Raw genomic sequence first — 13,290 nt, forward strand, 5'->3', positions numbered from 1 at the left:
TCTCAACGTTTTCGATGTTAGCTTAGCATCATCAGCCGGAGTCCCAACAATCTGATACGGTTGCATGTCTTATGATGCCATTGCCAACGGTGACCAGGGCATAAATGTTGTCGGCGAGAACCATTCTGTAAGTACTGGTGTAGTGATGCTCACGAGTCACAGTATTGGAAGGACAAAAATCATTCATCACAGACTAGTAAGAGCACGATGATGCACAAGAGCTTGTTTCACACTCCTCAGTCCGCAGCCGGCGTTCTCTGTTCAGTGGTGATCATAAGGGATGCTTCCGTCAGACGCTCCACTCATAATCCACCGCCCATCTGGGGACGCTGCAACAGTCCTCAAACAATTTGACATCGATAGCAGTTTGTATGCTTAACCTCGCGCGTATATGGGCCAGTTCAGCATCTCTCGCTCCGTGTTCGCATGGCGGTCACACTTGTAATCGTGGAATCGATTGGCTTGCAGTGCTCAGGAGAAACTATGCAACGGAGAAAAGCTGCCACTTTCGAGAACCGATGATACAGGCAGGAACGAACATCTCATTCTCCATCAGCCTGATCTGGTGGTGCTATTAACGCAGCCAATGAGTATCAAGCAATTGATTCGTTACATTCACGTTATCACTTATCGGTACAATACACATGCAGGAAGAGATCGGGTCAATTGAGTCAAACATGGCCGGGAAATTATGACAGGTTGAGACACAGTAAAAGTGGCCACGGCACCTACTGAAGAAAGCTCCTGGAAGAAGCGCTGGAGATGATCCGTATGCAGGACACCACGTGTCTACAGCAAAGCTGACATCAGGGTTCGGGGATAGTCAGTATCTTACAGCAATTACAGAAGATGCAACTTGACGACTACTCACTATAGCGCATGTAAGTGATTGCTGCTCCCTCAGTATTCCAGCTAACCGAGACACCGAACAAGATTGAATATTGAATGGCGGTTACCACTCACAAAGTATCCACAAAAGCGCCCGCCCAGCCTGTTGAACTGACACTCAAGGGTTATGAGGAAGCTGTGTGCGAAGTAGCTTTCATCCTCGGTACCCGTCTCCTCGTCACTGGCTCGCACGACAAGAGTCTTCGGGTGTGGGATCTGGACACGGGGAAACAACTTGAAGTGGGAGAGCCCTTGTTGGGACAAGATGCCATGGTCAATGCGGTCTCGGCGTCCCCTGATGGACGTTGGATAGCGAGTGGAGGATGGAATGGAAGCATCTTGGTGTGGGAAGTTGCGACAAACAAGAGAGAACTCAAAAGAGTGCCCATCTCGTTTAAGGGCCATGAGGATGTGGTTGATGGCATCGTATTTGCACCGGACAACAAGACATTTGCAAGTGCATCACGGAACGAAACGGTATGCGTGTGGAAGAGGGAGACGGGAAAAATAGTCCTTGGACCACTCAAAGTGGGCAGCTGGGCAAACTCGGTGTCGTACTCCCCGGATGGGACAAAACTAGCAGCAAGCACAAATAAGCACATCATCATTTGGAATTCAGCAAGTGGAAAAGAGTTACTGAAAATAGAACAGCGGGCATGGCGAGTCGCATTCACTCAAGATGGTCTCCGACTCGTCAGTGGAAACCTGAGAGACATCCGAATATCAGATGCTACCACCGGAGACATCATCAAACGGTTCGACGCGCACTACCGAATTCTTTTATCACTAGCCATTGCTCCCAATGGCACCAAATTTGCCACCACGTCACACGACAAGACGACGCGGTTCTTTGACCTGATCACATTCGAACCCATCAGCGAGCCACTCGAGCACCCTGATCCAGTCTGGTGTGTGGCATTTTCTGAGGACAGCAAACTCATCGCGACTGGCTGTGCTGACAACCATGTTCGTACATGGATAGTTCCTCTGAGCGAGTCAGAGAAGGAGCCCCAACAGGTGAGCAAATTATCTCGTCGTATCATACTTCACGCCCGCTGACCTGTCATGTAGTCCACTCAGAAAATTGTCAAGGTACGCCGCTTTCACGCTCGTTGTTTTGTACAATCCCTAATTTCAGTCCTGTAGAAAACCATCCCGGACCCACGGCCTCGTCCAAGACTCGCTCCAATACCGACTAATAGATTCTTCGATGATGTAAGTCCATATGATACGGTAGATCTGATGCACGTCTTACCATCCTTGACAGTTTGATCCAACTGGACGCAACAATGGCGCCAGCACTACGCGCAACGCCAAAGGCTCCAAAATCAAAAACATGGTATATCGTATCTTTTCTCGCTCCTCCGCGTCCCAGGGCCATACTCCTCGTCTACTCGGGGTTCCCCTTGTAGACGTCTCTGCAACACGAGGCAAATATGTAAGCTGTCCTGACCTTTTGACATCCATGTAGTCACGTTGATATTGTCTCGCAGCGCACCGCTAATGCCCACAGTGGAAAAAGGGATAAGTTGTTGCGGCTACAACGTCCTCCTCGTAACTGGCAAGCTCACGCTGGTGCCTCAAGCGGCAGCACGCCACCAGCGGAGACATCCAATGTGGTCAATGAAACTACACCAGCAACGTTGCAAACTGGAAGTACCAGACCCTCTTCCCCACTAGACGTCGCGCATTCCCCACACAGCAGCTGCTTTGCGGTTCTCCCAAGGTGCCTCCCATGTTTATCACGATTCGCTTCAGGTTCCCGCTAGGCTTCTTGTCCCCTCTGAGCGTTTTCATTGGAATAGATGTTACTGAATCCATTGGAAGATATTTACGCAATTCGGTGATGTTCCCGGTAGAGGACTACCATCATACGCAGCATTCTCTCGTTCAGCTGAATTGATACCACTCGTTCATACCTAATTATCTGGATTGCTTGCGCCAATAGAGCACACAATGATATGTAACCTTATCCGATACTTGCATGGCCAACCTAATCTATTGACAAGGCATCTATCGACTGCTGCATACAAGAAACATAATGCATCACATATCTTGATTTCAGCATAAGCATAAAGTACTTAAAAAGTCAAACACCGCATACGCGGAGAGCAGCACGCAGACCACTGTGCAGGCATACGGATGCTACCGTAACATTCGTGCATGCGACGAGACTGTCGCATGACAACCGCCGGCTCGCTCTGAAGAAAAGGGATAACCTGAAGACACCGACAGGCTGCCAAGATGCGACAAGAAGTGCAAGGGAGCTGGCCTAGCTGGCCGTGGCGTCACCAGCCACGAACCAGTCCCACACAAACCAGCTCGCGCAGTCATAGTGCGCGCATAGGATCCGCGGCAGTAGAATAACCCGTGCCATCTAGAACACAGTCACGCCCGATTGCGTCCCCGCATACTGGCTCTTCACGTCGTCGAGGTCTGTCGTACCGTCCTGGCTCTTGTAATCATACCCACTCATGCTGGCCATGTCAGAAGCACCAGCAGCAGAGGAGAAGGAGCCACGCCTCTGTAAACGGTCTGATTGCGAGAACGCCATGGCAGAACCGCCAATGCTTGCGGTGCTTGGCGGTCCAGCATCCTGAGAGATGATGGAGCTGGCGTAGCTACCGTACGCACTGCGCTTCCCAACACCCCCGGAGCCACGGGGTATACCAGGACCAAATCCACCAGCCGCTGCAAACATGGGGAGTCCGGAGGAATAAGTGGCTTGGGAGCGTAGAGACTGCACGTCAGACGGGATGTATCCGAGAGCATCATGAGTGCGGTAGAAACTAGTATCGAAGCGACTTGGTGTTCCAGATCTGCCTGCACCTCCAGTGCTGGGGATGTAGTCCCGTGCATTTGTCTCGTGGCGACGAAACTGGTCCATGGACTTGACGAGGGAGCGGCGAGGTTTACTGAATTGTATCATGCTCGCCTGTAAGTTGTTCAGCGGGCCCTCGACAAGGGTGTTACGTTCCTTGTAGTGCGTAAGAAGGTAGTGCCACAGTGGGTGCTATAAGATTCAATCAATCAGCGGACTGTAGGATCGACCACCAAAGCGACTTGCCTTGCTGAGAACCTTTGGGTTTCCGAGGATGACGACTCCATACTTTGCACGAGTCAAAGCTACGTTCAAGCGACGAGGGTCATTTAAGAAACCGATACCCTGGTGTTCATTGCTTCTAACGCAGCTCAAAATGATATAATCCTTCTCTCGTCCTTGGAAGGCGTCGACACTGGCCACCTCAATATCCTTATATAGTTCTTTCTTGAGAGACCCGTTGAACTGCATATAGTTGACAATGTAGGAACGTTGGCCCTCGTAGGGTGTGACAACGCCGATTTGGTTAGGTACGACACCCGATTTGAAGAACTTGGTCACAATCTTCTCAACGTTGGATGCTTCCGTCCTGGGATCAGTGATGAGCGGCTGCAAATAGAGATGAGACATGAGAAGTACCTATTGAGGAACGAAGTTCCGCTGGAGGATATTTCCTCCTGACCAAGGTTCTGGTAAAAGAACATCGGAGTGTCCGGGGCGGGCCAAGGGAAATCAACATTTTGCGAAGACGTTCTGGAGCAGTGACACCATTCTGTAGCGTGCCTTCATAAAACATGTTCGAGGGGAACTCGGATAAACAAGGGTGCATGCGGTACTGTACTTGCAGACGAATGGGTCTATTGCCGAGTACAACCAGACGTTCAAAGAGCGATTGTGTCAGACCAGCACGCGCTGCTTTCTTGTTCATGATAACCGGACCAAGCTGCTGATGATCACCGACAAGGACAACCTGCTTACACCCAAGCACCAGAGGGATCATACATTCTGGTTTAAGGTCAGCCAATTACTAATTCATCAAAGGATACAAGCTCCGCACCTGGCTCAGCAGCTTGCGTAGCTTCGTCGATCAACACCGTCCTGAACTTGAGTTTGTTGAGGCGAGGATCACCAGCACCCACGCACGTGCAGCAGATAACATCCGCAGCACCCAAGATCTCCTTCTCGCACTGCCTGATCAATGTCTTGTACTTCCTCTCATCATTGGAGCTCAATTCTCCTTGTTCGTTCTTCAGCATGATCAACTTCTGCAACTCCACGTGAGTTGTATTATTTGCCACTTGTTGGTGCAGCGTCAAGAAGGCGACGCTAGAGTCTAGAGCTTCGCGAGATTTGGCAGTCAGACGCACGACCTTTAAACCAGTGGCGTGAATCTTTTCAGTGAGCTGGTCGACAGCCACGTTCGACGGCGCGCAGACGAGAACCTGACCGGGATTCATCTTGGCAAGATGATAGACGATTGAAGCGGAGGTCACGGTCTTTCCAGTACCAGGAGGGCCCTGGATCAAACTAATGGGCTTCTGCAGAACGCTCTTAACTGCATACATTTGAGAGTGGTTAAGCTCGGGAAGACCTGGCGCAGAGAAACGCTTAGGCATCTGCGTGCGGAGAACCTGGGGAGCAAGATCATGTCCGAGAAGCTTGTGATACTAGCGAGGGGCTCAGCGACTTCAATAGGATAGAGTGACGAACGTACAATGTAGCCATTAACGCTCTTCTCATCGACTGCAAACGTCTTCATTGCCAACTGCATCCTATCAAAGCTGGTGGATTTCCAGACAAAATCTGCCGCAAAGTTATGCGTGCAATCAGTAGGTACACCTTCGGTCCGTCGCAATTCAAGCCCAATTTCATCGGAAATGTCTAGAAAATGAGCATGAGCGCAACACTTTGTCTCGTGACATAAAGCTTACTGTTCGGAATCTTGATGACGTGTCCTACCCCATCCCAAGCTTTGTGCAGTTCTCCCTGGTACCTCAACCGTAATTCATCACCCACCGCAAGTCTGACTTCGCCACTCTCAAGCTTGGGCAAGCAAAACCACGCAACTCTCTTCTGGTTCAAACCAACATCCCATCGGACAGTTATATCAGTCTGAGTCTGACTCTCCTTCAGGCGTTTATCATAATCAGCCTCGATCTTGACGAGAGGTCCGAAAATATTCTGATATTGATATGCGTCCTCGTAGTGGAGAAGGATAGGCTGCGGCTCATCATCAACACCAGGCTTCTCGAGGTCCTCCAGCGTGGCATTGGCATTTTCACGCCAGAGATCTTCCAAGCGGTTAATCTGGTTGAACGATATCTGACGAGATCGAAGTTGTTCGGTTTCGGTGGGAGGCTTCACGAGCCACGAAAGGAAAGACCTGTCATCGATCAACGGTGCCCATAGGGAAGCGTTCCAAGACATGTCCTTGCTGACCGTCGCACAGGGCTGGCTGCACATATACCATGAATATGAGTCTCGGTGCTAACCTGGCAGGCTTACCGACACAAAAGGATAACAACAGTATCGCTCTTTGCGGGGATAAATCCCAGCATGAATACGTTCTTGCTACCACAATTATAGCATTCTGGGGTAGTTTCCCCGAGCGGACTCTCGGCATGCAAAATAACCTCCTTATGCTTTGCGCGCACTAGATGGTTCACGATATGTGAGGCGGAAGTGTTGCCGCGCGAGTTGCAGAACCATTTAGAGCACACAAGGCACTTCACGACGGAGGCTGGCGAGTGGATTCCGCAGTAGCTGAGCGGGACCGATACGGATTGAGTCATATCCCACGAATAATACGTGTAAAACTTACCTGCAGGCATGAGGAGGGAGATCCATAGTACCCTCGTCTTTGAGGTCGTCAAGAACAGCATAGAAATCTTCATCTACACCAGTTCTCGGTGTGTGATGGTGGTGCCCTTCGTGTCCATTGTTGTATGAGGATGTTTGGGAGCGATCGTCTACGATAGAGAGACTTTCTAGGTCGACTGGCGTTCCAGTGTTCGTAGTTGCAGTATATACAGAGGAATTATCATCTACAACGCTGATAGCGCCGCCATACGATGAAGCTGAATCTGTATATTGAAAGTTGTCGAAGCTGTCCATGGTGGTTTGCGGTGAAAGGTTCTTTACGGCTTGCCACGGTACCTCAGCCTCATTAGAAAGAAATCCCACGCTCAGATTTACGAAATGTAATTGATTGAAGCAAGATTCGAGGACCGTCAATTTCCTGCAGCTGCAGCTTAGATTTCACGGAATTTCAAGATTTAGCGGGAGTCCCGAATACATACAACACAGGATGAATTTCAATTCCATTGCGACTGATACAAATGTTTGAATACTGCAAATGACAATGATCCAAGTCCCATCCATACGGATGTCAAGATGCCACAAATATGTACCACCAGCCATAATGGAAACAACCAGATAAAATAAAAAAAGAATGAGCGACTTTGTTTTAGGATGCATTACATACAATTAACGCCTTTGCTTCTGGCGTATTCTGGGACGCGTGGGCGTCTCATTAATGGGTGGTAAGCGTGAAGGGATACCGTCCACTGGGTGCGAAATCGCTCTGCTAGAAGGTTCGCCAAGGACTGTGCGATTGCGTTGATGGCCGGAGGGTTTGGAAGGGGGGGCCCACTTTGATGCCCTGATGCCTTCCACTCGCTCCATTGGCACATCCTCGACTTCGGCAGCTAGCGGCTGGCTGCTCTCACGCGCACACTCCTGAGGTTCCTCGGGCTCTGCAGACTCCTCAGAAACTTCCACTTCGAGGTCTTGGTCCATAGCGTCTACATCTGCTTGTTCTATTTCTTCCCCCTCGTCTTCCTCTTCAGTGTCGTCATCATAGAAACCACTTGGAGGCTCTCCAATCCATTCATCCTCATCAGTGCCAAAGTCCCACACATCAAGCACTGTAGCAGGATTTCGATTGCTGGCAGCGACACACCAACGACCCTCGAAGACTACCTGCCAAACACCCTGGATGCCTGTCAGGAGATCACGGACAACGGTACCATCGCGTACGTTCCACATCTTGAGCGTACCATCTGACCCGCTGAGCACCTTGAACTCGTCATGTTGGAAGCACGTAATAGCACCCGTATGGGCAGCAAGGGTGTGGCGTAGTTCTCCAGATTCGGGATCCCATATGCGCAAAGTGGAGTCGGCAGCGGCGGAAACGAGGTGGGAAGGGGAGAGGCCGAGTAGGCCGACGAGCGATGTGTGCCCAGTCAATGTATGTTGACACTGCCCTGTGCGTAAGTTCCACACACGAACAGTGCCATCCATAGACCCCGAACAGGCTATCTGACGGTAGATATCAAGTACAACGCTATACACTAGGGACGGGGCTTTAATGACAGGGTTTCGAGGTATACAGGAATACGAACCTTTCTGTGTGTGGCCCACAAGCACCCATTTACATTCGCCAGTGACGATGTCCCATATTCTTACAGTACAGTCATAGCTGCCGGATACAAGGGTGCGGCCACGGGCGGCGAGAGCACGAACTGCATGGTCATGACCCTCTAGATGCATCTTATGATACGGATTATCATCTGCATCCTCCTGCAAATCAAAGATATGAGAACAAAATGCGAAACGCCTTATACAATCTTACATCAGCTGGGTCAGCCTCGGAGTCATCTGCACCATAGCATCTGTACTCAGGATCACCGGGGCGAGGTAAAGTCCACACACGAAGGGAGTGGTCACGGCTGCCGGTCACGATCACTGACCGCTTTGGCCACTTTTCCCTCGTAATGACACCGCTATCGCCTTCGATTTCGATCCACTCTGGCTTGACGATAGCCAGACATCGGACAGTGCTTGTATGGCCGCCAAATATATGCGTACATCGACCAGTTGCAAGATTCCAAATTCGGACTGTGCGATCAGTCGACCCGCTGACGAGCGTATCTTTGCAGGCGGCAAGCGCCCATACGCCACCTTCATGGCCATCCAACATTTGCAGGAGTTCACCTGTCAAAGGGGAATACACATGAATTGAGTGATCATCGGACGCCGATATTATGCGTCCGTGTGAAAGAAGAAGACAAGTGACGACAGAGGAGCCGTGTGCGGGGAAGGATCGATGTTTCGGGTTCTCGTTGTCCACCCATCGAGTTCGAGTGAGTTGTCGGGATTTGAAGAGCATCTTATATGGATGAGAGAGGGGAAGGGTTTTGGGAGTAGGGGGAATATTGAGGCGACGTCTAGCAAAGATTGAATGCGCAAAAGCTCGCTCTGTAACGCCTCCAAACCAGATCTTGGTACTTTTGAGTAGATCTGACCAAAGTACAGGATCAGAGTCGATAATGACGCGCCAAGCTTTGGATACTCTGGAGGCACGAACTACAGTAGAATAAGGAAGGAAACTCAGAACATGGGATGCAAGTTCCGGGGGAAGTAATGTTAAAAAATCACGCGCCAGAGTCGGAGTTAAAATAGAATGCAACGTCCGCAGAACGGGTAAGGGAGAATGCCGTAATAAAGTAAGGAGGAAATGAGATTGTAACGGTTGCGGAAGACTTGTAAAATGTGATAAAAGAGACGGAAGGGTAAGAAGGGTTGTTAGGGCAAGATCTGGTTGTAGTGGTGCTTGAGGTTGTGGGGAAGAGGCGCCACTAGGAGGTGCAGAGAGCCATATAGGCTGTGGTGGTGGTGACCCATGAGGAGATGGTAATGGTGATGGAGGTGCGGCTGCATTCAAAGTAGTAATCGGCGGAAGATGTGTCGCCCTTGCCTTCTTTCGGGGAGGCGTATGTGTTTCACGCTCAGTCGTAGGCTCTACGCCCTCCATCATATTGTCAGTGCCGTGTGACCTTTTTCTGCCATAGCGCTCAACGGCCTCCACCAGCCCAACAACCTTGCTTGAACTGCCGGTTGAGTCAGGTCTTACCATTGTCCAGCCCTTTCCACTCGGAATTGGCTCCTCCTCGTCCAGATCTCCTTCGCCGTCTGTCCCGTCGCGGAATGTCGCACGAGAGCCATTAGGAAACACAAGGGGGAATCTCTTGATGGATGAAGGAAACTTAGCATGAAGCAAAGGATATTCTCTAGGGTCCTTTGGCTCAGCCGGAGGTGGTAGGGGTGGTAGTTGTATCGGCGCGTAAGTGGTCGTGGTCGTCGTGGTCGTGACTACCCTGGTCAACAAGTATATGCGTCAACGACGGCTCAGATAAGCTAGAATAATGAGTATAACCTACGTCGTAGTGTTGACCGACGGTGCGAGGGCCAGCGACGGGCGTTGCTGGTGGGTCATGACGATGACAAGATAGAAGTTGTTATCCTTAAACGTTTCTCGCTGTCGCCGAGCCACCCTCCCCCACACAACTAAGCCTGGTCATATTCGAGCGGAGTTTCATTTTAGCCATGTCGGCATCTTCTGCCGTGTACCTAAAACCAAAGTCGGCAGTGGTCTGCTAGTAAAAGCACTGTCCAGTTTTTATATCAAGACAGGTCAAGCCGTCCAAAGTCCCCGGTGACGCTGTTACCTTGTTACTTTCCAGTTCTTTGGTTCTTTCGATTGGCACACGCCAGTCAAAATTTGTCTATTTTGTACCTTGCACCGTGACAGGCCGCCGGGTCGAAAGTCACTCAATGATTGTCTGATTACTATTGCGATCTGATTACCACTTCGCTGCGATTGTTACCTCCCTACCGAATGGATCTAGCTCAGGACGACCAAGACGCTCCAAAGCGCAGACTCAGTCACAATCCATGTCCATACCTCCAACGGTGATTCCATAAGCATTTTCTTAAATCTTTGGCTTTTGCTCCTCCAGATTGGTCACATGTCAGAGCAGGACGTTGTGGCATCTCACCTCGTGCACACATTCATTCCCATTGGTTCCAAATACTCAAATGAACGTGGCGACCCTCTTGAAGGTGATTACCATGGAACATTGCATACATCAAGAACCCAATCTCAGTGTGCATGGTTATACACGCCACACGCTTGCTGATCTCTCGTCAATGTCGACATCCATGTGTTACACCCAGACATGGCGGGTCCCGTCCCCTATAATTTGTCAAGGCCGTGTAAACGATTTACAGGCCAACCTCCGAACAAATGAGAAGTCAACAAATCTAACTTCTTTTCGTTTCCGCGTCCGCCACATCACGTCACCCCGCACAACATACCCACAATCAACTCTCTAAAATCCCAAGCACATTCAAGTTCGCTTGTTTTGATCACACTCTGACGAGCGTGCTTGATTGCAAAAGTATCATCTACAGAAATATCAATATCTCGTCAATAACGGTCTTGTAAACATCAAAAATTACCGTACACCTTGGCTCAGCTATTGTTGCGCCTGTCTTGGAGGTTTCTTCCCGAGACTATTTGATGCGGTAATGTTCGATTTCTACCGTCACTGGGATAACCAACGCCGGAACTCTGGCAGCATCTATGGACCGCGGATCATTTTTTGGCCTCGGAATTGCCCATGGTCTTCATGAAAACGAATCTCCGTTAATTGGCCCCCCATCTTTCCTGCGGGTTTCGGACACCTAGTGCCGCGTCAATTGTTGGCTAACGCCGGTCCCGAACATTGATGCGTTTTCTATAATACATACCGTTAGACGCGGACATTAGATGCCAAGGAACACCTTCTACGTCTGTCTGAGATGCACGGAACTCATACAGACTTAGAGGGTGTTTGCCACAGCCTACAACAATATTCCAGACAGAGATTAATAAATTCTAGGAGATCAGACGCTAAGGAACACCTTCCAAGCCTCTAGGAGTTTAACTCGACTCCCACATGCTTGAAGTGCCTACGACGAAGCAGTCATCCAGATAAAAGTTTTTTGATATTGCCCAAGAAGTGGCGAGCCGATGCGGTGGAGCAAGAAGCCTTCGGGATGCTGTCGCTTTTGTCCGAGTAAGTGGGAACCGATAGTAGAAGCCTTCGAACTGATGCTGCTGTCATATGTCCCGACATCTGTGTGATCACTTTAGGATCACTATCCATACATGTACTTACGCAAGCCAGACACGTTCCCTTATTCTACTTTTCGTGGCAGAAAATTCTGGGTTCGTTGTAAGAACGTGTAATTAATATACTGTGTCGTGCGAGGGATAATTTCTTAGCCTCATCATTCGAGTTTCTGAGCTGCTGCAAAGGTAATGACGGCACAATGGACTACAAAATCACGACATTTCGTTCTTCTTGCTGGCTCCATGACGAAATAGTCGTGTCCCAGGCAAGAATCCTCACCTCACCTCACTCTGGGACACGATTTTCTTTTCTGTCAGGAGCAGTGTCCCAGAGCCAGACATGGGACACACAACCTTTGTCGGCAGCCGGAGTGAAAGTTTTACCTTTATAGCCTCAAATAGCAGGACGCCCCCTCGGTCATGGGGCAAGGGGGGATGACCTGCTCAATTGAATCAAGATTCAGGTTCATTGTGGCCGGGGACACTAAAATTGAATCCAAAAATCCAAAATGAAGAACGGCATCACGGCAGGCCTTTAAGTGTGACTGCAGGATGAGGGGGCCGCAGTGGAACTACTAAGTTAAATTGGACCAGGCGCAGTATGTATAGCATCTGGATAACAGTCGGTGTAATCACCCTCAAACCACGAAAGGCAGACAAGTCTATTCTTTTCTTAGTCCTTCATCTCGTGGTGTTTGCCCTTCGCAACGAACATTTTGACGGAGAACTCTGGGTAGATCATCATAGACTCTTGAGTTAACGGAAGTTTCCTGATAGATATTGATGCCAAATGGTCGTTCTGTATCGAGTGCTGGTTACGAACAGGATCGTGGAGAGTGGCTTCCTGTGAAAGATTTATCAATATCACCGCGCCACGAAGATAAAAACTCTGCAATAAAGCGGGGGACAAGACATGAATGAAATCGACTGCCATCTTGTGATGTCACCATGCTGGATGTTAGTGGGGATACAGAACATATCAATCCAGTTTCCCCCAACATATCTGAGGAGTTTCAATGAGGCCAAACGGTGGGATCCAGAAAACTCGCAACATTGTCCAACAAATGCTTCTCACGAGCGAATACATTTGCTCCCGCAAAAGCCAACGACAGCTGCTGGAGCAGAGCTAACTCTCTCGGAGATCTCCAAGCTGGATTAAATGCGGTACTCAGTGACATGAGTAACGACAGGGTGTCCCAGCATGTTTGGCAAGAGTAGACAGGACCAATGACAGTACAGGCGCCCACGATATGATCGGAATCTCTTGCTTAGAGTAGTTACGCCGATGCCGATGCAAAAATAGGCGGATGAACAACACATGATGTCGATTAGAGAGCACATGGTGTAAAAGGATTGTCATCTAGGTGAGTGAGTGACTCGTAGACATACGAGAGAAATGATCGACGAATGATAGTTGATATATAACAATGCGATCAAGTGATGTGGCATTCCCGCCAAGTCTCGAAGAATAGTTGGATAGTTGGATTATTGTGATTATGTGTTATTGCCATATAGCCCATCCACACCGGCGAACTGTGGAGGGTTGAGATGTAATTCCAAAGAGAGTGATATTGAGGACCAGGATTACGTGTACCGACGTCGATTGGACTCGGAGCGGAACAAA

The 13,290-nt window shown here is 49.6% G+C and overlaps 2 protein-coding genes across 2 annotated transcripts; both read right to left on the reverse strand.

The window, feature by feature from the left end:
• Positions 1–2,987: 2,987 nt before the first annotated feature.
• On the reverse strand, positions 2,988–4,569 carry F5147DRAFT_223218 (AAA domain-containing protein). Its single transcript, XM_041428684.1, has 3 exons — positions 4,349–4,569; positions 3,956–4,298; positions 2,988–3,901 (listed from the first exon to the last, which is right to left on the reverse strand). Exons 1-3 carry the CDS (start codon positions 4,411–4,413, stop codon positions 3,266–3,268), a joined length of 1,044 nt encoding a protein of 347 aa, XP_041291766.1. The 5' UTR covers positions 4,414–4,569; the 3' UTR covers positions 2,988–3,265.
• Positions 4,570–7,001: 2,432 nt separating this feature from the next.
• On the reverse strand, positions 7,002–10,095 carry F5147DRAFT_614023 (WD40 repeat-like protein). The gene is made up of 4 exons (XM_041432493.1): positions 9,931–10,095; positions 8,343–9,867; positions 8,113–8,290; positions 7,002–8,061 (listed from the first exon to the last, which is right to left on the reverse strand). Exons 1-4 carry the CDS (start codon positions 9,984–9,986, stop codon positions 7,196–7,198), a joined length of 2,625 nt encoding a protein of 874 aa, XP_041291767.1. The 5' UTR covers positions 9,987–10,095; the 3' UTR covers positions 7,002–7,195.
• Positions 10,096–13,290: the final 3,195 nt, after the last annotated feature.

This window comes from Suillus discolor (genome assembly GCF_016758755.1).
Source record: "Suillus discolor strain FC423 chromosome Unknown F5147scaffold_34, whole genome shotgun sequence".
In the NCBI taxonomy this organism is placed as follows: domain Eukaryota; kingdom Fungi; phylum Basidiomycota; class Agaricomycetes; order Boletales; family Suillaceae; genus Suillus; species Suillus discolor.